At 37.6% G+C, this 27387-nt stretch overlaps 1 protein-coding gene across 1 annotated transcript in view; it reads right to left on the bottom strand.

Annotated features, from left to right (window-relative positions):
- ADAMTSL3 (ADAMTS like 3) overlaps positions 1-27387 on the bottom strand; it is a 158399-nt gene that overhangs the window by 104619 nt on the left and 26393 nt on the right. The window contains 1 exon segment of the mRNA XM_010175808.2: positions 24945-25064. Coding sequence (XP_010174110.1) covers positions 24945-25064 — 120 coding nt within the window.

Genomic DNA, 27387 nt, shown 5'->3' with positions numbered 1-27387 from the left:
CTTCCGATTCTTTCAGGGAATTACAATAATCTCTATTCACTCTGAACCAATGACTGGAATAAAAGACACTAATCCCTATCACCATATGAGTCATCCTATATACACACAAAAAAATATATATATTTTGGAGCAATTAGGCACAATACACGGTTTGGATTTTTTTCCTGTCAGTCTGTTCTATTGTCCCTTTGAAAGGTACCACAAATTCTACAGGTTTTTTAAAGTGTACATCTTGATTCATTTCTCTGCAATGTACTTTTATAGATGCACTAGTATCACAGTTCTTCAAACTCTGTAGTCAATAGACTTTAAAAGAGAAAGTTTTGCCTTTCTTCTCAGATTGTATTGTCCACCCTGCTGACTCAGAAAATATGGGTCTGTATCCTTCCATCCACTGATTTCAATGGATTTTTTGCTCTATCTAAAACAGCAATATCTGCCTTACAGTCTGAGAATCCCAGTTTTAGCTACCTAGTCATACTGCTGTAGCATTATTCCTGTCCTAGAGGAAGAGGTGCCATATACAGTACATTTCCACCCTGCTTGTGTTAATCTTTATTTCAGCACCTACTTAAATAGAAATGTAGATAAAAGCATTCCATTTGCAAGGAGCAAGAACTCAATATCTTCACAGACCAAGTGGGGGTAACTGCATCCAATCTGAATTATTCAGAAAGCAGAGTCCCCAGTCTGCACTGAATGATCCATACCTCCTTCCTTTCACTCCAAACTCTTTGGAAACATCCTGTGCTATACAGAGGAATTATGATTGAATTACATATTTTTAGAAATATGTTGCTGTCTCTGGAAAAACAAGGACCAATTTTGTGATCACAACAATATTTATTATTAGTGTGTCATTCTAGCTATTTAAAGTAATTTTACAGTCAACCATAGGCAGATTTTCCGAAGGTTACTACCATGGACTTCAGCATTAAGTTCTTCCTTATGAAGCCAGAAAAATAGCAACTATCTTAGATGCTATTTGTGTGGTTTTGATGCCTTTATCAGTGCTCTGCCTTCTACATAACCCGTGTACACAGGAAATTATACGCATCTACTCAAACAGAGAGCATCACCCAGTGAAAACTACTCAAGCTCACCTGACAGATTATGTAAGCTTCAAGCCACCCTTTAAAGCAAAGGAGAACCCTCCCCAGAAACCTCCAGGTCTTTAACATACAAAACGAAGCACAGCCCACAGCAGTGTTGCAGCTGAACTCAACTGCTGGATTACAGCCAACGCCAACTGCAATCATTGTCTACAAACCTGTACTGTGAAAATGTGCTTTAGAACAGAACCAAATGCCAGCAAGCAAACTGTCAGCCTGTGCAACCTTTTACACACAGCAAACTGCAGTGTGGGTGACCTGGTAGATACATTCTGCATTAACTGGTGCTTCCATTTAGTCTTCAAGATCCATTCTGCTGAATAAAATCCAATTTTGAGTGGCTTTTAGTTAGAGAGAGAGGAGGTCTTCACATGAAAACTACTGCAGTATCAGTCAAGTGAAAACTGGGCACAACAATAACCTGCACGTCCAGAAATGCACAACAACCATAAAAGCTCCAAAGGCTGCAAACTTCTTTAATTGTGCTAACCGAGCCTATCCATACTGACTATTTCCCAAACTGTACATTTTAAATTGTCACAGTGGGTTCTACTAATCTTCCATACACAAACTTTTCATGTTCTTGTTCACACATTCGAACCAATGAGTCAGACTCCTTTGCTTCAAAGAAGAAAATTATTTTCTTCTACATTCTGAAAGCATTGCATCATATTGCTTATCTAAATTCTTTCATAAACTCAAACATTAGCCCTGGCACAATCACAACATTTATGTTTAAGGCTCTTTTCAGTAATAGCTCGTTCATTCTGTTATTTCAGTAGTGTTGTCTCAGTGAAAACTTACTTCATTCCCTCAGTTCGCCATGAACAAAAGCTAACTATTAAAGTTTGTATGATAAGAGAGAACTGTTTTATAAATCAAACTGAAGCTCATTAGTGGGTGGTTTTGAACCAATGTATTAAAAACTACTGCCTTGAAGTCAATTAATTCTCATTTTCAAATGAAGCCAGACTACCTCCAAGTGGTAGTTTTTTCAAAAAAATATTACAGAGATAAGAGAAAAGTTTTATTTAAAAATTAAATCCTAAGCAATTACATGCACTGCTCTTCTAACACTGTATTAAAGACGCCCAAAGGCTTGCCCAGTAATCCCATGTACACAATAGAGGCTTGCTACTAGGAAAACATAGTAGCAAGAAAAGATAACCCAATTTAGGTTCGTAATCCTTGCCAGAAAGGAAAGACTCTCTAAAAAGCTACCTAAAGATTAGTTAATGGATTGCATTTCTAGATGTACCTTTGAAAAATTCTTTTTAAAAAGCAGTACAAAAAGATTTGGCATCGAAACCACTGCAAATCCCCAAAAACACACATACACACATATACACTGCCTCCAGTCTTCTGTCAGGGACTCCTAACACAAGCCTGAAATGAATTTAGTATCCAAGTAGATTGATATCAGCTCCTTTCACGGATACATGTATTCTTCAGTTATCAGTCCATACCTTGGCTGGAGGGGCTGTGTTAAATGCCACATCTGTTTCTAACTGACATTAGTATCAATCTGATATCGTTTCATTAAAAATTCCAACCAAAATACATATGAAGCTTTTAAAATATCAATATCAGAAAAGCTAAAGACCTCCCAAGTTCAGTACTCCACCATTTAGAAATGACAGCACTTCCAGTTTAATAATAAGCAACATACATTGAAGTTTGTATTCTCATGATACAGCCCATAGAAAAACTTAAAATAATGCAAAAATAACAAATACACAGAAGCCATTTCCAATGTCGGTATTTTTGTTTAGCGGCACATATACTTCTAGAACTCTTCACAGAGTAGTGTTCAGAGAAAGGTTTAAATATTCTGTAATAATCACAGAATCATTTTGGTTGGAAAAGACCTTTAAGATAGAGTCCAATTGTAAACCTAACCCTGCCGAGTCCACCACTAAACCATGTACCTAAGCACCACATCTACACATCTTAACCTAAGAGATCTATGAATTTTGTGTAGCACCACCTAATCCAGGATCTCACAGGACTTTATAAAAGCACTATATAACTACACAGAGATACGGACTAACAAATCCTCCCCCTACCCTGAAGTCCTACAAGGCCAAAACATGCAAAGTAGTTTACAGTTGTCTGGGTTTAAATTCGGAAAGCTTCACACTTTTCACATGACATCAGATCCAAGCCTCAAAGTTCATCTGCCTCAATGCATGAGATGGGTCATGCTGAATACATGAGAAAGAGCTTTTGGCACATCAGGCAACATGACACGAGAAAAACTGTCTTGGCTCACACGACGTGCCAAGGTTACAGTACTAGGCTAGAGAGTAAAACATCTTTTAGTAGCTACTGACTCAGTAACAAACCAAAAGCAGCAGAATACATTGCTTTGGCCCTTCCCCTGCTCAGAGATCCCAGTGCCAAGTGCAGATGAAAGGATCTGCCAGAGCAGCTGTGTCTGGAGTCACTGATGGAAGACCACAGCCCCGCAGTAGCAGAGAACAAGATCCAGCTGCAGAGGAGCACAAGGAACAGCCAGTTGCAGAGTCAACATTCAACACCTGAGCCTGGCAGGTCTAGAGAAAAACCCTGGACAAAATCAGAAATGTGAGAATATATCCAAAATCGATGGCTACTTCTGTGCTTTAGCCACAAGAATACAGTGTTTCCTGAAAGAAGCATAATAAATATATAGATAGTGAAGGTATACACACACCCCCCAATATATAAGAGCTATAGATAGATACTATATGTATTTGGCTTTGATAATATACGCATCAAAATCTTGGCTTTTGATGCCGTGAGGTAAACTGTACAGGTGAGATACTGCACTTGTGCTTTCTTCTCATGCAGCTTTCTGGGAATGATGGAGCAAATTCCTCACATCTGTGCAGATCTAACTTTGCCAGTGAGCTTTTCATTGACCCCAACAACATACATTCTCACACTAAAAGAAACAAGAGAAATGAGAAATACTGTGATTCACAATCTGCATAGTACTGCATCCATAACCAGCTTCAGGGGTTCATTTGCATGTCACTCATTATACTGCCACATATAAGCTAGTACATGTTCACAAATACTTTACACACATCTCTGAATCAAATAAGTCAAGTTCTCCATGGATTTGTATAACGAGGCTGAGATCCCACATGGTTTCTCTGATGTCTAATAGAGACAACTCACGCTGCAGTCTTTCACTCAAGCAAAGGGCATTTGTAGCACGTCTCCATTCCATATAAGTGTCTATTTGTACAAACCATACAGTAACTTAACTGTCTTTTGGGGTCTGTCACACCTCTGTCAAATTTGGATTAAATCAGAAAAAAAAAATAAATTACATGACAGCTGAGACACAGGCACATACACATCCTCTACACTAAGTCTTACTAAGAGATCAGACTAAAAAAGGACCTAAGCAGTTAGACACAAAGTCAGAGAAGTCACCTAGACCCAAATAGCAAAGGGGCACCCAGTTAATCACCCTGTCTACTCAGCCACCACCTATAAAAGTCTTGGGCATTATCTGAAAATGCACACAGGATGTCTCAAACATACTCCTTGTTCAGGCCACAGATAAAAAGTAGTCATAATAGCCAGCCAATTTTTAAGCCATCCATTTTATGACTGACAAACTCTTATCTCAATTCAGCCTTAACAGTAATTTCTGCTCAAATGTGAGCAAACACAGAATATCCTTAAATGACCTTATCTAGAAAGTGAAGATTTTTAAGGTTGTGCAGAGGAGCTCTGCTACTTGTGTCGAGTGGATCATTCCTTTTTCATCTGGAAGGGTGAATGTTGCTCATGCCAGTAAGTTTCCAAGTCATTCAAACAATAACAAACATAAGTATTTCCAGTTAAAAATTACAAATGATAGTTTAAGAACTCTAAGGATATATTAAAGCATTAAGAGTGGTAAAAATTGTTTATTTTCATATGATTCTCTGCTTGGCAGAAATGTGGAATACCAAAAATCACTCCCCATAACTTGTCAGAGTTATATGAGGGCAGATGACTGGCAATATCTCTAAGATAAACACAAGGTTTTTCCTTCCACGCTTCTGTATTACCTTTTATCTTATCTATGATTTTAGGCCAAAACACTGCTGGGTAAAGTAGAAGTAATGACTCAGGCACAGGACATACCTGTCTGGTAATTCTGCATGAACACCTAACACTATCTCCCTGCACAGTGTCATGAAGGACCTCTTCTATCTCAGAAACCATCTTCAAAATTTGTCTCCAAAGTAAGAAGAGAAAGGGTTTTGCTGAGACAAAACCATTGTCCACGCTCCAGCGAGTTCATCTCAGAAAAATCATTTGAGCAGTTTTAATCACTTTCCACAAAAAGTCAGGTACAGCTGACCAACAGTTAAGCTTTAATGCCTCCCAGCTATTAGCTGTCACCCTCCCACCTGAAGCCTGGTGCTTAATTGCACATTAGAAGAAAGACAAAAAAACAGGTCTGGAGACTCCCTGGATAAAATCTCTAGGCTTAAGGGAAACATATAATTCAAACATACAATACGTGAGGGAAGAAGATTTAAAGTACATGGCCTTTAACTGATACAGACCTTTCATACTACCAGCCAGATCCTTCAAAAAATATAACGTGTAAAATAGAGTCTAATTGCCTTGGAAATCAGCAGTGCCTCACTCTCCTTCAGCATGAATCTAGTCTTAGAGGCAGAACTGAGTTAAAATGGATCTACAGTCAATCTCCTGTTTTTCTAGAATCCCAGGGGCACAATCCTGTAATCACTACACACATTAAAGTCTCAGTGCAACAGCTTGCAACATGGGAGCTATAAAATATCACATCTCTATGTAAAGAAAAAAAAATTGTTTCATGATTTAAAATAAGACTCACTGAATTCAGTAGAAGAATTCTCACAGTGAAATCCCGATGTTTTTGCTTTCAATAGTTTTGGATCAGATCTTTAAGCAGAAAACATAAGGCTAGACAAAAGAACAGAGATGGACAAAGGAGGGAGAAGGCAGGTCTGCCATAATATCATGCTTAATGACAACTGGGATTAAATGTTAATACATCATACATATTCTCAAATACTTTCCCCTTTTTATTACTTACCTATTACCTATTTTTGCATCTTGTGTGTGACCTTTAAAGTGTAAAACGGAGCATTTGCTTCATCAGCAGTAATGATCTTTCAACGTAGTGGCCAAGAATTTACTAATCAAGAAGTTCAGAAGTTGAGTTTCATTAACATTTCCTATTCCATACAGGCAATAAGAGAAAGTAATTGATACCTTCACTTGTCATACAAAAAAATGAATGGTTTCAAGCAACTTTCATTTAAGAAAATATACCCTCTGGACAATACTTAAAACAGCAGGAACCATCCTAGTGTAAGCATATAAACCTATAAAGTTACAGTGCTATTGCCAAACCAACTTGAACGGTATCTGGATGCATATGCATTACTGCTCATTGGCAACAAACGGCTGGAAATTTTCTTCATCTCTGCATGTCATCTATGAAATGTTGGGTTAATGGAAGGAATTTCATTTTAAACAAAGAGGTTAATAACGATAAAGGTTGCTAAGAAAAAATATTGTAACAAGGAAAAAAATCTGAACAAGCCATGCACAAATACTTCAGCAAGTAACACAGACCAGGAATGTTCCTGAATCTACTGGTAATTTCATACATTAGTTACTAAATATTTATTAAAGCACACAAAATAACATATGCACAAACTAACTGAACATTAAAGAGATACCACTCCTGTCTGCTAATGTGTTGAACTACTCAAATATGTTTGCATGACCAGCATGGTGTGTTTTTTCCTCACAACTAGTACTCCAAAAAATGCAGTTCTGGAATGAAGCTCCTGAGGCTCCAAATACAGACTCTCAGCAGCATCACATTTCTATAAATTATTGTGTACCATAATGAAACATGAATTTGTTCCCTCTATCAATACTCCTGCTGGGCAGCTACTTCGGAATCTTATTCACATGAGGGCAAGAAACCCTCCCTCTAACTTCCATAGTAAGATTAACTGAATGTAAATACACTTATCGGTGCCCGCAGTATCTTTAAATACTACTGCTTCTCCTTTCTAGCTCCACGCAGTGACAGGCAGTAATCATATGTCATCAACACCTTCCTTCAGCCAGTATAAAAGAAACCTGTTATAAAATAAGCTGTCCATTCACTAATCACGCTGATAAGATTTCTCTGTATCTGTTTTCTTCTGAATGTTATTTTACATATTAGACCTTAGCAGTACTGGTAAGTTAGAATGAGCTCTACATAGCCTTGTTTCCACTTAGGATCTTCCAGAGGAAACTTCTGCTGGTGGTCCTTATGTGTATGACAATACACTTTGTTTTATTACTCTCATCTTCAAGGTCATCCAGTTATTACTGTATTGTTCTCATACGCACTTGTGTTGACAGTTCCTCCCAACTTTATCTTATCATAAAGTGTAATGAGCCCAATCGTAAATCTTTTTTTGTCCCAGTTATTAATGAAAACATTATGCAGCTCTAGTCCCAGAGTGACTCTGTGTGTAACCTTTCTCTAGGCCAGCATTCCTCTTTCGGCACAGTCAGTTATTATCTTCCTCTCCCATTCTTTATTCATTTCCCACTTCACACACCACAGCACATCTCCTCTACATTAATTTTTAATTTCCAGTATGGCATTACATCAAATGGCTTTACCAAAATCCAGATAAATGAGGTCTCTGTATTCCCCTCATTTAAGGAAAAAAAGAAAGGTATAAAATGAGTTAGGATAAGTTTGATCTTCAAGATAAATCAGATTTCTTCAGTTTTCCATTTACCTTTATGTTATTAATTATTTCTTCTTCAAAAAACATTCCACATCCTTATACGCTTAAGATCAGACAGACACGCTCAGAGTTTCCTGGCTCCTTCCCTTCTATGTATTTCAGTACTGCATTAGCTATTCCCTAGCCACTTGGTACCACCCTTGTTTTGACAGACTTGTTTAAAATTCCTGCTATCAGACCTATGATTCCATCCAGGGCTCTTTCAAACTTCTATACAAAATTCTTATCAGATTCCCACAATGTTACTACTTTGAAGCTCTCTGAGTTTTGCCGCCATCTTCAATTATAACAAATAATAGTTAGCTCCTGAAGACAAGAATACATATACCCTGGTAAAATGCCACTTCCAGAGTGGTTTACATGATTACTAGTAGCATTGTTTCATTTAAAAATAAATACATAACATACATATAACAAGATAGTGTTTTCACTTCAAAATAACAGCATCCACATAGGTGCGTGCAATGGATACAAAGGGGCATGCATAAATGCTTTCTGTCATTGTAGGGACAAACTATTGAGACAATCTAGAAACATTATATTCATATTGTATTCTCTAACTCATTTACCAAACAAGCTACGCAGGGAGCTGTGTATAGAAGAGGAAATCCTTCTGTTCCTGGTACTAATATTTCATGCCCAAAGTATAATATGTTATAAAATCTTATACAAAATGGTCTTTAATAGATAAAGTGTTGAAAATAACCATAGGTTTCTTCTAGAAAGTCTACAGCTGTTTTAACACGTTTATTACATTCAAACCAAGAACCAAGCAGATCCTTCATTCAGTTGGAAAGTATTCCTCCAACTAAGTCTACACTGTTTATGTAAACTAATAACTAATCCATATGATTTAACTGAATTCACATAATCTCTTACTGCACAGATAACAGCGACACACCAAGTTTGGTCTGTATTACAGGGACAGGATCAGGCCCCAAACGCATAAAAGCTTAAGAACACAGGTAGCAGTTTCAGATTTAAAGTTGTCAATTAGAGCCCCCTCTCTCATTTCCAATACCATTATTTGTTTGTTTTATTATTTTCAGCAGATTATACCAGTTTTAAATTAACAGATAGCAATGTAAGACTGGGTAATATGTTACTGAAAAAATAACAAACCACACAAGACTGGTGCTAACATCATGTTAATATGTTAACATAATGTTTGGTTTTGATGGCCACTTTTTTGTCCTAAATATGCATTATTTATAGTCTGTCTGAGATTGGGAAGACCCATTAGGCCACCTGAGTGCTTGGAGACTTGCCTGTGAAAGCACGGTCTCTCTGGACAGAAAAGCAGAAGAATCAGGGAAGGGCTAAGATCAAAATAGAAAACTGTAGCAACTCCAAAGGCAAGATAGTCAAGATACTCAGTATGAAAAATTTTGAGTCAACTGTAAATATTCTATAGCCAATCTATATACAGAAAAGTGAAATATGACCATGTTGGCCAACAATCCATTGAGACTGGATCTCTTCAGAACACTACTAGATAAAGAATATTGTAATGACAGGTACTACAGAAGTGGAATCATACCAAAAGGAAAAGAAAAAAGCTGAAACAATTACTTCACATTCTGTGATAGAAGGTGCTAAGTTCCTCTCACAAGAATATATGTTCTTTTAAAGTACGTTACTTTAAAAGAACAGAATTAGATTTTGTTACTATTATTTTGCATACCAGAATAAAGCAGTAGATATCAACAGGGATTTTACTGGCTATCCCCAAACTCACTAAGACAGAGCAAGTTTGGCTGAACACAAAAAAGAGTAAGGAGAAAGTCCCAAGATTTGCAAGGTAATAATCCTTTTTTTTCTGTTTTCCTACATATAACAACTAAATAATTCTATCTTGTTAGTACTATTAAGGAATGAACACCCCACACTGTTCTTGTTCTGTATGATGTCAGTCTCTTAAGCTTCAGTTATACTATATGCACATATACCTGCACCACACTCACAAGTTTGAAATATAATTTTGTTGACATTCCCACCAGCTAAAAAGCAATTAGTGACACTACCCTGCAGACAAATCAGCTTTTGCCTTGACAGCTGCAGTCATTTGATCTGGCCTTCCCACCTCCAAAGCTAAACCATTATCAAAGTGCAGCTGCAAAAGTCATCTCTCCTCCCCACTCTAGGTCTATCTCCTCCTAGACTTCTGGTCTCTTACCAAATCATATTCAAGTACCTTGTCTTCACCTACAAGATCTTGCATAGTAATAAATAATATAGAAATAAGCACAATGTGCTGAGGAATTATCAAGCCCATCCTTTTTAAAAAAAATGAGGAATAAGACCTTGCATTTCACCCCTCTCTATCAATTGCAGCCCTTTTACGTTTCACACACTGCGCTCTCCTCCATTTCACACTCCCTTGCACAGTTCTGTGACCTACACATTAGTAGTGCAGTTTCACAGACTCCCCGCTGCTCCAGCATCCTACAGGAAAGATGCAGACCTGAGAGAAAAGACCACAGTGCTGCAAAACAGAAAGAGATCATGTGCAGAACAGCACAGCCCCACACAGAGACACTTCATCAAACTCTCTCTCAGATGCAGCCTTGCACCATGGTCCGGCCCCAGTCACGTAAATGGATTTACCCATTGCAGGACTACAGACAGACTATCTGCTTTTCTGGGCTGCAATGCAAAACATGTGCAATGCTTACCTTATATTGGGACACTAAAAGGCAATGCAGAGGTAGAGGGACTTGCAAGCATACTATCTGATTAGTGTACAGACTAGTGTTACAAGACTACTCATTTTTTTGACCTCCCATTACCATGTCCAGAGCTGCTATAAGCAGGTGGCTCTCCACAGATCCCTGCCTGCAACTTTGTGGGGCATTTCTAGCCATTAATTACAGCTAGGAGATTAGACAGTCAGAAGATTAACTAAACCCTAAATAAATTTAAAAAAAAAAAACAAAACAAACACAAACAGGCCTTCTGAGACATAAATCTTGCAAGTATGGTTCCATACAGTGCAAGTCCAGATTCCTGAATAGTTTATGATTCTGTAAAATCTTCACTGTAAAAACTGCATATACTTAAAATTTGCAAAGGTAGCAGCTTAAGTTATTTCTAGTCAGCTCATAAAAATCTGTCTTTAGCACTTTTTTCCCTAAGAAAAAAGAAAGAAACCCAGACATACTCTAAGCTTAGTGAAAAGATAAGATTCTGGATATAATACCAATATGACTTCACCCTTTATTTTGTAAGGGTTCAAAACAATACTAGATGAAAGTTTATATATAAGCATGAGGGATCTGCCAAAATGAAAGTGAAAACCCAGCAAATTATATTTCAGACACCTTGACATATTATGCACCACGCATGCTGTCAGCTTCACTGTCCTTTCCTTTGCTGTAGGCCGAATGCTTGAATACCAATCTTATGAAACTACAACTCTGAATTTATCCACTATATATAACATTCCAGATGTCGTACCAGCTGGGAACAGGCCCTTAGGCCATCTTGGTTGATCTCTTAGTCACTTTCCAGCTTTTGCCAGGCATTCATCCAAAAATATGAAGGAAAGTGCTAAAAACAGATGTCAGAGTTAATGGCTTTTTTTCTTCATGGTAGGAAACACAGAAAACTTGCACCCTACACCTAATTCTATGAAATATGAATGTTGTCAACAAACCGTAAGTTAATTTTAAATTAAATCAAAACGTAGCAAAGTTAATTCATACACTATTTTTCTGACAACAGGCCAGCTCCCATCAGTCTGTTCTTTGAAAGTATTACGCGGTCGTTTGGATTTTTTCATTAAGTTGGAAAATCTTCTGATGTCGTCAATCTGCAAAAATGGTTTAAAGTCGCTCATTTAAGAAAAAGTAATGCTTAAAATGTAAACTAGTGATTGCAATTCATGGTAAGCTTTATGACAATATTGGAGTAATGGGAGTTATTAAATCAGTACACATCTGAGCTATGAAAGAGAAAGACCTGTTGGCCCCATCATACTACACAAGTGACTTCAACTTCCACTCACTACAATACGAATGGGAGATGTTCAGATCTTCCCAAGAGGTGCTCTCTCTTCAGGGTCTTACAGGAGTTTAAGCATGGAATTTCAAAGAACAGGGCTGGAAACGAGGCCTCGATCCTGTCAACGCTTTTGCACATGTGCATCTTTACTTATGTGGGTAGTTCACTGACGTAGATGGGAGTCCTCACAAGAATTAAGTTATGTATGTGGATAAGTGTTTGGGCCCTAGACTGTAAGGTCTGTGCAGGAGAGGTCATCTAACCTATGTGCTCTAGACAGCGTTCCAAATTTTCTGTCCACTCTCACCAAAATATTAACATATGTAGAACCAATTCTCAGAAAGACTTCATGGTGCTGCCAGAAAAACCTCCCTTCAGTATGCAGGACCTTGGTCTCTTACATGGCAAAGTACAGGAGATCATTTAAATTACTGTTATATCTTAGTAGGATGCTAATCTCTTTTGACACTCTAAAGACACCCTTTTTAAATTGAATTTTTGGGCAACAGTCTTCATTAAAAGTAAGTTACTTTACATAGAAAAAGGACTATTCATAAGAAGTATTTTCACCTTCTTTGCCTCATTCATTAGAATGCAAAACTGAAAATATGAGAAAAACAGACTACCCTACAACTTAAATATGGAAGGAGAAGAGGAATGAACATTAACTGGCAAGTTCATTGTAAAGTATAAAAATATCTGCAAAAAGAACAAATTCTTTTTCAAATGGAATAAAAACAGGGCAAGTTTAAAACTTAGCCCTAGTACTTAAATAAGATACTCAGGATATAATTCTGACTCATACATTAGAATGCAGTATTACCCTAATGTAAGTAGTTACCACTGAAACCAGCACTCAAATTTGGTAGTTACCCAGTTATAGCCTGATATTTGAATATGCTTTACATCACCTATTAGTAACATCAAAAAACCATTCAAGTCAATGCACTGCATTTCTTGTAAGTAATATTTTAAGGGTTTTAATAGTTTAAGGGGTTTTTTTTCTTCAAACAGTGTAACAAAAAGAGGTATTGTGCCATGATATGTTGTACTGATGTTATGAGGCATTATATGAGCTGTCTGAAAAAGCACTGCTTGTTTCTTCAGGTTTATGCCATATAAAACCATAACATTTAGACAAAGGAAGATCATTGACCTCTATGCCACACATCTAAGGAAGTGCATATATTTTTAGAAAAGATGGGGCATGAGAGTGGAGTAGTAAACCACACTTTGTCAATATTTTGCGATGTGATTTGAGTACAACATAATTAATGAAAAAGAACAAATATTTTCAAAATAGGATTCATTTCAGCATTCATGGGGTATGAATAGGTTTGCTTGTATAAGTCAGAAAATTCTGTGACCCTCACCAAATCTTCCAGCAGTTGGTTTAAACTAACAGTTTACTGTACAGCAGGTTGCACATCTTTTTGACACCAGATTTGGAAAAAAAAAGTGAACTTGTCTCTCTGCAGAATCCTGAGACTGCAATGATGCTTGTGCTTTGTAGCACCTATCCCATTTTCCACTAATACCGTAGTCTAACACTCTACAAAATTTCTTCTGGGGTACTTGAATCCAATCTGCATGAAATCAATGGCAAATCTCTTTTGTATTAAAAAAAAATTAAGACCTGATCCAAAGTCTACTGAAATTACTATGATTTTTGGACCAAAGCCTAAATAACCAGGTAAAGGAGAACATATCTTGTATTTACAATTGCAACCATCTCCCAAGGGTTATTTTAAAAGCTACAAAAACATCCCATATCATACAGCAGCATATTACTACTAATTTGTCACACCCATGTGCAAATACTCCAGTCTGCCTCATGAACCTGCAAATCAGCTAAAGGTTTGGTGCCTTTTCTAAAGTCCTTTTTCTCTTGTGCATCATAAAATTGTTAACCGAAGAAAGGCTTACACCAAAGTACTAAAATACATTATCTTACAGCATGATGACACAAAAAAATATTTTTTGCTAATAATAAGACATTTATATATAGCTAGATCACACAGGCTCAAGTGGCAAGAGGTCAAGTCTAACAGTCTCAGAGTATTAAAAAAGTCCAGATTGTTTCCAGTTCTCAGAGGTCTGACTGCCACTCCTTCTAGACCAAGAATCAGCTTAACAGTTGCTTGTCTATAGGAAAGGAGAGGGGAACTCAAACCACAAAACAGAAAATGAAAAGGAATTCTTGCGTGGGACCTACAATCTGTGTCAAGTACATTAAAGTACTGAAGGCTAATGTTCAAGTATAATATTACTCTTTACCAAAGACCACACTAAACACTCAAGCAAAGCATTGAGCACCTTCAACCACTGCCTCAAATCACATGCAAGCATTTATTTCTGTAAATAGTTACAGACATGCAAAAAGATCTATTGACATTCCCAGGACAGCCTGCATACTGGAAGTTGCACCCAAAGCTTCAGTGGTTTCCTGTCGGTAACAGTTTAAAGGGTTAGAAAATAAGCAATAATTTTTATACCATGGCCCAAACAGAAAAGTAACTTCCATACATAAAACAGAGGGAGAATTAAAAAAAAAAAAAAAAAATCACTGAGCTTTCATAACATGAAAGAATGAATAACAAATTCCATATACTTTATTATTATTATTTTAATACGAAACACTCTCCCAGTTCTGTTACTGAAAACCCTGGTTATCCTCTATACTCCTAAGTCAAGTGCTGATAAGCTGCCAAGGCTAGGCTCAGCCACAGTGCTGCTGGGAAGCTGCACACACATCCTGACACCTGAAACACACTGCACCACGATGCTTAATCGGGGATTACAGCTACTTCTGTCTCTCTGAAATCAGCACGTGGTTTGTTTTTTTTTTTTTAAAGCCAAACTGATTTTGAAGATATTATTTCTTATACTATTTCTTCTACCTAGCCTTGTTCTGATCCTGAAGCTCATTCTTGCCCGTCCTACGACCTGCCTGCCAAATCAGTTCTGCTTTCTGTAACAAAACCAGTGTTTTCTTCTGTTCATAGATGTGTGACCTTCTTCCTTTTCAATCATTACCTTATCAGTCTCTTAACGTAACCAAGTAACAAGGGCATAAATCCCCCTCACAAACTGAGACAGTTGTTTATAAAATAGGATAAAGATTGAGCATCCAGTCACTAATGGAGAAGAGCTCCCGTCCTTCCTGCACTCCTTCCATGCTGCAGCCAGATCACTTGACATCCCATAAACACACTTTTATTGAATTAGATATCAGAAAAGACAGTTGCTGAAAGCTGTGAAATAGAAGCGACAGTCCTTTTATTTTGTTATTATATCAACAGCACATTACTAAGCTGTGCTGTGAAGTCTGGTACAGTTTGTTTCATATTACGAGCATTAAAATGCTTCAGATCTTACAGTATCACAACCTGTTACACTTTTGAAGCTCTGAAAATAATAAATACAGTTGTCAGCAGTGATCCTCTCAAAAGTGTACATTTACGATTTTTGCTGTTACTGCCAAAATTGGTAATTAATGTATGTAATTTTCTTCCTTGTGAGCAAATAGCTTTTGAAGTCTAATATTCAGTAGAAATAAATTAGGTTTACTGGCAACACCGATAGTAATTTTGAACTAGTGTGAAGCAAAATAACTGTTTGAAGTAGTAAAGAGGTGGTTCTTGAGCTGTCCCAAGGCTGGTTCATTACACAAGTGCTGATGATATCAAGGACCATTTTAACTGTTTCTAGAAACAAAGCCATGATACGCAATTTTTTAAAAGCAGACTTCTCACTGCATCTTCCACATTAGTAGCATACAAATTGGAAGAGATTTAGGTTCAAGTACATCTCCACTAAAAAGGTCATTGTGACATCCAACCTGTACTATAAATCTGTTCTCCATGCTGGACAAGCCTGGAAGGATGACTGTCAAGGACGTGAGGGAAGTTATCCATATGCTCTACAATGTAAATTCCATTTAATTTACCCACTGCCTTGCAAAACAACAGAATGATATCAGGAATACTTTACACAGAACGATTCATTTTATCAAGCAAGCATTTTATTCAGCATTATTTCAAAGCCAGTAAAACTGAAGTTTCCTTTATTTTTGCACTAAGGTTTTCCATGTTAACAGAGAAAAGCTGCTATAAACTCTCACAGGTCTTTTAATGTTATCTGTAGCAGAAGCAGCACAGAAGAAAAAACCCAATTCATCCCAGTTATCTTTGATGAAAATACATTTTTTCTTCCTATTTGTGCAAAACTTAAGTTATGAACAGCTTGAGAAGCTCAGTAACTTTACCTATATTATTGAAAAACTAAATACAACCTGTTCTGGTCTTGACTGAGACCAGTAAGATGTAGTGTAAATAAACTGATTAATTCACCATTGGGCCTTATCAGCCTGAAACCACCACTCTTCCATGTACAATCTGAAGAATGGCTTTCCAGTTCCAAGCATTGCTTCCTACAGTACTTGAAATATATCTTTTTGATTTAGAAGCACTTCTCTACTACATCTCAATGAACTCTTATTGATAGATGATAGCAGTGGTGCGTCATAGCTGTGTAAGCATGGGATCATTTCTGTTGCCTCCAGACCTTTCAGTCTTAATTTAGAAGTCTGAAGCTAAGCCTTTATCAATGTCAAAATTCTTGGATAAGTGCATGTGCCAGCTGCTGGGGGGTGCACTGGGGGCAGAAGGAGTTCAGTGGTAAATTCACATTACATTGTTTCAATCTCTCGCTGTTTAGTCATTGTTCTCCAGTAAAGAACATCAAATTAATGTCTAGACTGTAATACTGTTAATTCATTTCATCAGGTGTATTGTTACTAGTTCAATATAGCAGAATTAACTTAAAGACTTTACAGTAGAACATCTGCCCAAGTACACATCCTTCTGCCTGCTTCTAGGTCAAGGGGCAGAGGGGGGAAATCTTAAATCTATTGCTAGGAACTGAAAAATTTATTTGGGAAAACTCTAAACTGAAAACCTTAGAAAACAGAACACCAAATGAGTTAAAATTCAGTTATTTATGAAAAATGTGCATGGCAGAGACACTACAAAAACAAAGCACTTTAAAGTTTTTTGCTTTGATATAGACCAACCCTCAACCTGAATAAACATATAAAGGCCCCAGAGATACATCCCAGAAAAAAGGAAGAATATAAGTATAGAAGAAAGTAATGTGGTTGAGCAAATAAGTCCTATTTGCCATTAGTAGAAAAGATACTCCTGATTATTTCTCATTCAGTCCCTAGAAATAGATATTTCCTCTAATCTGCTTCTCCTTTCTACAAAATTCAGCGGGTTCAGTCACATACTGCATCCAAGCTGCTCTCAACACCACTCCAAGCAGGGGTATATGGCTAAGCTTTATGCATCCCTGTATAGTCTTTTATCATCTATTAGAGCAGCCTCAGTATCCATCCAGCACCCAGTGGACCCTGAATAGCAGAAACATCTGAAAGGTTATGTTCTTTCTTCCCTGAGAAGTCATTTGTGGGAGGAACTTGCAAATGAAGGGCTGCTTCTGCTACCTGGGAATCCTCTGCCAGCTGCCGAGGACAGTATTACCACAGCCACAGAAGGACTAAGGATCCAGGCCAATGAGTTCTACCACAGAATTTAGTGGAATAGGTTTACAGCCTCATAGCAGGTATTCAATCCAAATTGAAGTGATATATAAAACGTGTTTTCTGCAGAAATTGTGTTATTACAGATTCCCCATGAAAGCACTTATCCTGCATAAGGTACAGACCTGCTGGCTTCTCTAAGTACGATTTACACACAGAGACCTTTGGCAGGGTTGGGACTAATGCAGTAATACAAACAAGTCTGTAGTTCTTGGTGCGCAAAGAAAAATTACTGCACACAGCACTTCCACCTATTTTCCCAGAACAACAAAACCCTGAGCTTAAAATGTTGGTGCTTTCAAAAGTGCCAGTTCCCCATCCACTTTGCCAATAAACAAAAGGATGTTAAAAGAGTTTTCAGTTCACTAAGCATCACACACAAGAATATATCACTAATGGTATAATTACTTGCGCGTATGCTAGCCACACACTTCGGGCAAGCAATGAGCCCAAACAAAAGTACTGTCTGAACAGGATCATGCCTACTAACTTACACATGCTGACTCTTACTCTGTAAGAGTAGTTTTGCCTGAAATTGTAAGTGGTTTTCATTTGCTCTTAATCCCTGCCTCCCAACTCCAAATCAGAAACACATTTCACTTGATTACACAGCTAATTTCGTTATCCAGGTAATATTTTTTTTAATTCTTAAAAATAAGGAGGTCGAAATGAAACCTGCAAGCAAAAAATAAAGGTAGCAAAAAAAAAAAACCAGAACCCAAAAGAATTGGAAATACTAGGGAGCACCTAATATCAACTTCAGTTAGATTTCCACAGAAACACCAAATGACACATTTTATCTTAACACAGCCTTACAAACACATGACTCTCAACTCTTTGAATATGATTTAAAACTCCTTATTAATATCTATAGGATTAGTATGGAGTACCACAAACCTGACCTCATAATTTGTTACTTACACAAGACGTCCAGGTAAGAGAATGGAACCACTTGCAGGATTCATGTCAGTGGAATTTGTGCCAGTCTACTACCAGCTGAATAAGGACTGCAAGGTCAGCGCCTTACTCAGCTGAAGAGGAGTATTTCTAACATAATAGTGAAATTCAGGTATCATAGAATCATATCATAGAATCGTTAGGGTTGGAAGGGACCTTAAAGATCATCTAGTTCCAACTCCCCTGCCATCAGCAGGGACACCTTCCACTAGACCAGGTTGCTCAAAGCCTCATCCAGCCTGGCCTTAAACACTTCCAGGGATGGGGCATCCACAACTTCCTTGGGCAGCCTGTTCCAGTGTCTGACCACCCTCAGTGAAGAATTTCTTCCTAATATCTAATCTCAACCTACCTTCTTTCAACTTAAAGCCATTTCCCCTTGTTTTGTCATTAGCTACCCTTATGAAAAGTCCTTCCCCAGCTTTCTTGTAGCCCCTTCAGGTACTGGGAGGCCGCTATAAGATCTCCCTGGAGCCTTCTCTTCCCCAGGCCAAACAGCCCCAATTCTTTCAGCCTGTCCTCATAGGAGAGGTGCTCCAGCCCTCGGATCATCCTGGTGGCCTCCTCTGGACTCATTCTAACTGGTTCATGTCTTTCTTGTGTTGGGAGCCCCAGATCTGGACACAGTACTCCAGGTGGGTCCTTACGAGAGCGGAGTAGAGAGGGAGAATCACCTCCCTTGATGCAGCCCAGGATACGGTTATTTGCCTTCTGGGCCTTCTGTCCCTCCAGCGTGTCAACTGCACCACTCAGCTTGGTATCGTCAGCAAACTTGCTGAGGGTGCACTCGATCTCACTGTCCATGTCTCCGACAAAGATGCTGAAGAGCACCAGTCCCAATACCAAACCTTGAGGGACACCACTCGTCACCAGTTTCCACTCAGACTTTGAGCTGTTGACCACAACTCTTTCAGTGCGAGCATCCAGCCAGTTCCTTATCCACTGAGTAGTCCATCCAACAAACCCACATGTTTCCAATTTAGAGATAAGGATGCTATGCGGGACAGTATCAAACATATTGGGTAGCCAAGTATTAGCAATTGCACCTCTGGTGCTTAGACAAAAGTGAGTCTACCAGCTCACTCTCAGAATACAGAAATGAAACCACCAGAAGTGTTTGTTGGTGGAAGGTTTGCATTGTAGAAAAACACCTGAAATAGTTTATGCCCACTTGAGAACAGCTTGTTTCATTCCAAAAACAATCTTTAAATGAAAAGCTGGACATTGAAACTCAAGATGTTAAGTCTTTTTTAACAGTTCTGAATGCTTCTTCAAGGTATCAACAAAAAAGTCATGTCACAGTACATAACAAAAGTTTGTCTCCTTCTCAAAAGGAGAGTGCTGAAGCTTTATGTACTTGGGTAGCAGGAGTGACACTAACTACAAATCTTACTCCCTTCTCAAGATTAGGGCTTGTCTTCACTGATGTGTTAATTTGAAATAAGTTTGTCCCTTACATGACTCATCTCCAAGCCCCAAAATTTCTAGCTCCATTTCACTGGTGATTTACAGGCAAATTAGCTGGCAATGGAATAAAAAGGCTCAGACTAGGAGCAGAAGCCAGCAAGCAGCTGATACTCAGAACCAGGCAGTGACTCACATACCATTCCAGAGGCAGACCAGGGAGGATGGCAATCATCAGCAGGTGGAGTGGGGAAAGCAGGAGAGAGAAATTGGTGGAAAAATGGCTGTCAGCCCAGCTGGATCCATAAGACAACTTCTATCCACATAATAGTTTACTTCATATCATATGAAAAAATTACACAACAAACAAGCATTTATTGTTGGCTGACTAAAAAAAACCCCAAAACCTGGAATAATAAGTTCCATCAGTTTATTTCTGCTTCAATTTTTAAGTCATCTAGATCCTGGGTTCCAATGCTTTTTTTAAAAAAAAAACTTTTTTAAATACCATCCTTCTCACCCCCTTGAAAAAGCAGAAACCAAGCCAGAGTATTTCTTTTTGTGGAGGACAAGGCATTTATCAGAATGTTTACTTTCCCAGTTTTGGCCCCCACTTTATAGCAGACTTTTCTAGCAAACCCAAAGAAAGGTTAGTTAGAACTGCATCAGCCTCAGCCTGTGTATTACAACTTGCAAATCTAGTTGAAAACAGACTCACTGGTTTCTACCTTACCTCACATATCTAAACACTCACAAGTCTGAAAGCACAGATTTTCATTATTTTAATTGCTTGCTGGGTGGTTTCAAGATGCCAATATTTACCACTCTTCCTGACTGGATTCTTTTTAAAAAAAATTTGTTTAGAAACACTACATTTCTTTGCCAAGATTGGACTACTTAGTGCCACATGTCTAATTCTAGAATCAGAGTGTCCTTGTTATGAGTTTAAATTGGTAAAGATCATAAAACTTAGAAGGAGCAAGGTCAGTTAGAAAGGTAACTAGTCAAGCAAACATTTTCTCATTTAAAAGATAACCTCTCTTTCTTTTTCTTTTCCTTTCCCCCCACCTCCAAGAGCTGTCTTTTTTAGACAGCCAATCAAAGTAGAAAGGTACTTCAAACATACTCAGCCCAACCAAGTTTTCACTGCTGTCCTTGTTGGTGGTCCGTCATATGGAATGGTTTTAATACTTGGAAGCAATACCTTAAGTGTCAGAAAACAAGAACATTTTATTTCTGCAAGAAAACTTTCCAGTACTACTAGTATTCTGGAAAAGAAAAAAATTCCTTATAGTAGATGAAAAGGTGAAAAGCCAAAAGAAATCAGAAAAAAAATAGGAAACTATTCCTTATGGCAAGGTTCAACTCATATCTTAAAGTTAGGGGAAGGGCTACTACTTATATATTTATTTTAAAACTCAGTCAAGATTGATAGGAGAGGGGCATTTTTTTTTCAGTCTCAAATTTCTAATGACAAAGTCTTTGGCTACACATCAAAATCTATTTGGTACTAAGTTAGATTTAAATTACATTGACTCAGCTGAATTTTAGAAATGCAATACGCAATGCACTGATGCAAGACAGAGCTTGCTGAACAATGCAGGAGCTATAGGAAAATGCTCAATGTAAACATATCTACATTTCTGTTCTTTGGGAGTCCTCAAAAGTATTTGCTTTGAATCACTTTTTTTCCCCTGAAGAAAAAGTAGTAAATGTGTCAAAACTATAATGTACCATTCTGTCCAGATGTTACCTCAGTGAACAAAGGTGGCAGTATCCAATCAGGTCCTATAAGGTATTTTCTTCTACAGTCATAGGGGGAGTAAAAAAAAGATATATTCATCGAATTTTGAAAATAACTAGCCAAAGAATTTCATCTGTGTGTAATTCTTAAGTATACACATAGCAACTGAATATGCAAAGGCGTTAGTGCAATCCCATACAAAAATGAGAGCGCAGTACTGCCAGATTAAACCAGAACAAAATGTACTGTCTTCCATGTATAACATGAATCCATATGTAATCTTGCTGGGCTAGAAAAGAGTACAGTGTGTTCCCATTATCATCTTCCATTTCAAACTGTAAGCTCGCCTTTTCAGATAGCAAATACTTTTGAATCGTTAAATAACAGCTAGTTCTATTTTACTGAGATTACTTACTAACAAAGGAATGAATGATCCTGATTAAACTGGCTCCCTGCTTGAAAAATATCACACACAATAGCCAAAGAAAACCCCTTTGAAACATTCCTGTGTTTGGAGGATGTAAGGAAACTAATTTTGGATCATGACGACGTTGATGATGATGCTATACAAAAATAATATCCATCTATCCCAACAAACTGGAAATTTTATTGGCCTGGATATAAGGAACAGTGCAGAAGGGGAAGGGCACACTTGGGAAGATACAGAAGGATCATTTTTCCTGTCAGGGCCTTGACATCTTGTCAGCTAGTCAAAGAACTGATGTTGTGACCCACTTTCTCCTCCCACCCCTGTGCCACAGTCTTAGGAGCTTCTCATCCCTTTTCTCTGTTCCGCTCCCTTCCATGAATACAAATGGAGATATGATCTTCACAATAGATAGGGTAAGACTGATGTCTTGCTCTGTGGGGGTCAAGTGCACAAGGTTATTTCACTTTTCCAGTTTTCAACTAAAGTAATGGAATTTAGGATGTACAGGAACACCAGGACTCTGTAGGGATGCCCACAGGACAGTGCTGGTGTTCAGGGAAAAGGAAGGGATGTATTTCCCAGAAGTCAGCACACCTTCACAGTGGGACAGGATAGAAAGTGGACTGCTGACATCGAATTAAAGTGTGTGAGAAGATGCTACTGCATTGTTTTAAATTATGTGGCAATCTTCCCATAGTGATTCCTTTTCCATGTCAGACACATTAGGTAATTAAAAATGGCCTTTCAATGCACACCCATTTCACTGTTTATTTACCTGCATATCCTTATCACAACTACCACATATCAAGCCTATTCGTGCCAGCTTACAAAAATTCAAGAAATTACCCAATGAAGGATTTTCACCCTCTGGTTTAAGGTTTCCTTCCATTCATAGAATAAGTGTCATATGAAAGAGTAGAACGAAACATGTAAAACAAGGAAAAAAAAACAAGTTTTCTGTCTCAGTCTGACCACATGCTAAAATTGAGTTTTATATGAACATTTAAGCAAAAGCATAAGTAAATTACAACTGTACACCATTATAATCCTATGACTAATGTCCTATAAAGTTAATGAGAATAATCTTTCTATTTACTGAAGAATTCTTGGTTTATTTACAGGAGGGTAAACTAAGATATACAGATCAGTTCCCATCTCCATTCAATGTATTCATATTTTTTAATAATGAACACTTAAAGACTGAATTTCCTTTCAAAAGAAACTACTACTAACACAGTTGCTTTTCTTTTCAACATTCTGATGTTTTAGCACCATTTTGAGTTCCAAGAATTCAAACTTCATTTCATACTGCTCACTAAGTGTCTGGGAAGAGAAGGCTTCAAAGCTGGATCACATTTGTGAAAGAACAGAAGCTGACCATATCCCAGATCCAATTCAGATCCCAATAGAATTAATGGAAAACTTGCCATCAAATGGAATTGAGCTTGGAACTGGCTTCTGTATAGAGCTATGCTGGTATTTGAGGGGTTTGGAGGGGGGATTCATTTTGGCTTTTAATCAGCTACACTACTTGCATAGTCCAAACAGTCTATTCAAAGACACAGACTATGCCTCTATTAAATTTGATTTATCTTCTCTAAAATGTTCTCCACTTAATGGAAGCTATTTTGATCAAAGGGTATATTATATACAGGGTTTTTCAACTGCTATCATTAAATGCAGCCAGAGCTGCAGCTGCATTTTACTGTCCTTATTGCTTTCCCAGGTGTTTGGTCCAGGAGACATCTTATCTAAGTACCTTTTCTGTTGATAATCAAGACCCTCTAGGGTAGCAGAAGTATGAATTATTGTAAATATATTTAAACTAAAATAATTTACAGTAGCTCAGCATGCTTACTGTTGTATCTTTTCTGCTTCCTTTTGTCTTCCTAAAAAGATACTAAGTCTAAAGCTTTAATAAACTAATTTCAGTTCTCTCTTTAGAGCAGTGATGAGCAAACTATTTGTCTTAAAGTAGCTCCTGCAAGGAGACCATCTTTCAAAATAAAGCTGCCAATCACCTGACAGAACCATACCTTGTGACTGCAGGGCAAATTTGGTTCTTCTCTCTTTTACAAGGAGTATTTCCTAACAAATTCCCTTCTCTTACATTAAGAAACATACTGTAAGTGTCTATGAATGTAATTCAGACAGTTTTGATGTGAAGTTCAACTGACTTCTGGAACACATTGTGTTATGAGTAAATTTCCACAGCATGCCACACATTTCCTAGGTTTACTTTAGATCTTTTGCCAAGATTAACAGCATTTCTTTCATGTTGCTTTCTTTACATTTGTATCTATATTCCATGTTTAGCACAATTTTTCTATGGGTCTGGAGAAAGCATTAAAGATCTTTAACCTTAAAATACATAATTTGTTTCTTTCTAAACACTCTGCTTCATCCATTATTACACTTTGCATTTGTTTCTCTACAATTCACTCAACCTTCCCTTCTGAAAACTTCATGAACTAATAAAATGTGCTGACTTTTCACAAGCTGGGAAATGCAAGGTCTACCTTACACTGATTTATCCATGAAACAAAACAATTCAGGATAGGTCAAACAATTCACAGAAAGGATAACTTCTAATTCTACAGAACTAACTATAAATATCTATTAACACATCACTAAAACATTGTTGCTTACCCCTCTACTACAGCCTATTAATATTTTCCATAAGTGGTTTTGATCTATTATTGCTACAATTAAGTGCCATAATTTTAATTTCGTATAGTGTTTTATCATTCAATTTGCTATAAATTTGAATGATAAAACATTCAAAAGATAACACACATTTTGTTCCTTAATTTGTTTTACAGTAATCTATATCTCAGAGTTACATGAATGTGACAATCTCTATCATTTTCACAGATGGCATACTGACCTGGTCATCGTAACGGTAAGTGAGGAACTGTTCCCCTGTAGTATCCTCAAGAAAACTCCCCTGTGGAGAAAGTGCAAACTCGGGCAAGAAGTATGCACCTTGGGACTGCTCTGCTCTTATCTGTAAGAGATTCAGAAAGGTCGTATTACAGCTCCTACAAACACAAGTCAGAATTTTAAAAACTCTATGCATATAATTACAAAAACTAGACAAAAACTTCTGGGGGAAAAAAAAAAAAAGGTGATGTGTTTTCAGGCACAGTATTTGTGGGTGGATACTTTGCTACAGAGGTCTGTGACAAGGATATGCCAAATGCTTACAGGGTCCAAAACCGAACAAGATGCCTCAAGAGCAGAATCATTCTTTAAAAAGAAAAAAAATATACCATCTCTGGCTTATCAACCATCACTGCTGAAAGACACAGTGAAAACCACACTGGAAAAGGCAACATTAAGTTTTACATTCTTTTTCCTTATACACTTCACTAGACAGTTACTGGTTGCTGCAGATAACGGGCTTTTGGTTAAATTCTTACAGGAAGATACAAAGAGAGAATCATAGAGTAACTCAGCTTACAGGACATCATGAGAGCTCATCTAGTCCACCCTCCTCAAAGCAGGGTAACCTGTGAAACTACGACATGATTAATTTATTTCCTATCCTGCTGGAAAATATTGCTGCAAATAAGAAATCATCAGGGAGTGGGTAATGACTGAACACCAGGCAGCGGCCCATACTAGTTCTGTACGTTATTCACAATTGGTGAAGAACATTTGAGACCAGACAGGGAGAGGCCCATTTTAAGGCACAAAGTAGCCAATTCTGTCAGAATCAGTCAGTAGCTCTATCTGGGCTGACTGACACCTGGGCCCTTATTAGACAAATGGCTTTTGCTTAACTGATCTATGCATGTTAGTAATCATAACACACCTGGAATGCGCTAGACATGCTGAACACACACTGGTTGGATACCACGTCATTGCACTGTGGGTCTAAAGCATCCCACATACATAGCAAGTGTACTGCACAGACACTTATGTCCTTATCCCTACAACCCTGTAACTCTACCCCAAGAAGCTAATTGGTTTGCATACTAGAGAAAATAAGCAATCATCTTTTGAATGCAGAACATTGCATCCAGCTGCGGTAGCAGGAGAGCAGAAAGGGCAAGTAGATGAAAATTACATTCCAGGAGGTTGAAACTTTTCAGGGAAGAAAACAAGGCTTGAAATGTAAATATTACTGTTCCCAATGAGTCAACTTAATAAACAGGGTTAAACTAAACATTTTGTTATATTTTGATGTTTACATAATCATTTTACATGAAAGCTAGCAGTTGCCATTGACCAGTTTCCAGACTGTGGGCTAGAATTGTACCAAATCTAGGTGTGTAATCTCAGTGCCAGATAACTAGAGGTTTCAAAAGTAATCCACATAATTCAACCACTTTGTGGTGGAAAAGGAAGGCAAGATCTTCTACAGTTTCTCTTGCAGTAAGTTCACTTTCTGAAGCTCACAATGTACCTCACAAAAAGCAGATGACATGTCATTCAAAGTCTGGGTCTGGAGAAGCTTACATTACTTTTGCTTATGCTGTTCTGCAAAGAAGCTGTCAGCTTCTCAGACCATAAACTCCATCATTCATGACAGCATTAAATTAACATACTTGTTTTAAATCAAGCAATCTTCATATAAACTAGAATTAGCTTGCGAAGGATGTGTCCAGACTAGGGTAAAAGGTCATCTTTTAGAATGCAAGACTGAACAAGATTTTAAAGAGGATTTTTTCATCAGGCCTGCAAAGAGTAATTCATGTTCACATCATGTTATCACAATGTTTCTATAAAGCCTATTATAATAGTGGTCTCACTTGTACACTTTAGCCAATTTATTTATGTAGAATTAAATCATAAAGTATGGAGAATAAATCTACATTTGATAACAATAGTTTCCCCATAAAGCAACCAACAGAGGTCCACAGTTAAGCTTCATGCTGAATCCAAGCTGGCTGCAGCTGATGCAAGCCTTGACATGTGAAGTATAACTCAGGCATGAAACTGGCTGACATAATCTGGCATTTTTCCCCACTGGTTCCAATGGGCTATCGATAGATCCTGTGTGAGGGAATATGGCAAGGATGTAATCCTATGATTTCAGCGCAGGGCTAATGGATGATTGTGCGTTCTAAATCTCGAGTGACCTGGGTTAAAGTACTTAACATTTCTACCTCAGTTTCCCCAGGTGTAAAACACAATTACAACATCAATTGACCTATATTAATGGTGTATTGTAAAGTTTAGTTTATATTTGTAAAATACTTTGGAAAATAATAGTGTTAAGTGCTAGCAATTTATAGTAATATTTTTGAAAGAGCTGCCTAATTTATGGACAGGAGAGAATCCAAATGACCCCACCACACCTCTTAGATAAATATATATATCAC

This window comes from Antrostomus carolinensis, unplaced genomic scaffold (genome assembly GCF_000700745.2).
Source record: "Antrostomus carolinensis isolate BGI_N321 unplaced genomic scaffold, ASM70074v2 scaffold13949, whole genome shotgun sequence".
In the NCBI taxonomy this organism is placed as follows: domain Eukaryota; kingdom Metazoa; phylum Chordata; class Aves; order Caprimulgiformes; family Caprimulgidae; genus Antrostomus; species Antrostomus carolinensis.
This window is presented reverse-complemented; position numbering and strand designations above follow the sequence as displayed.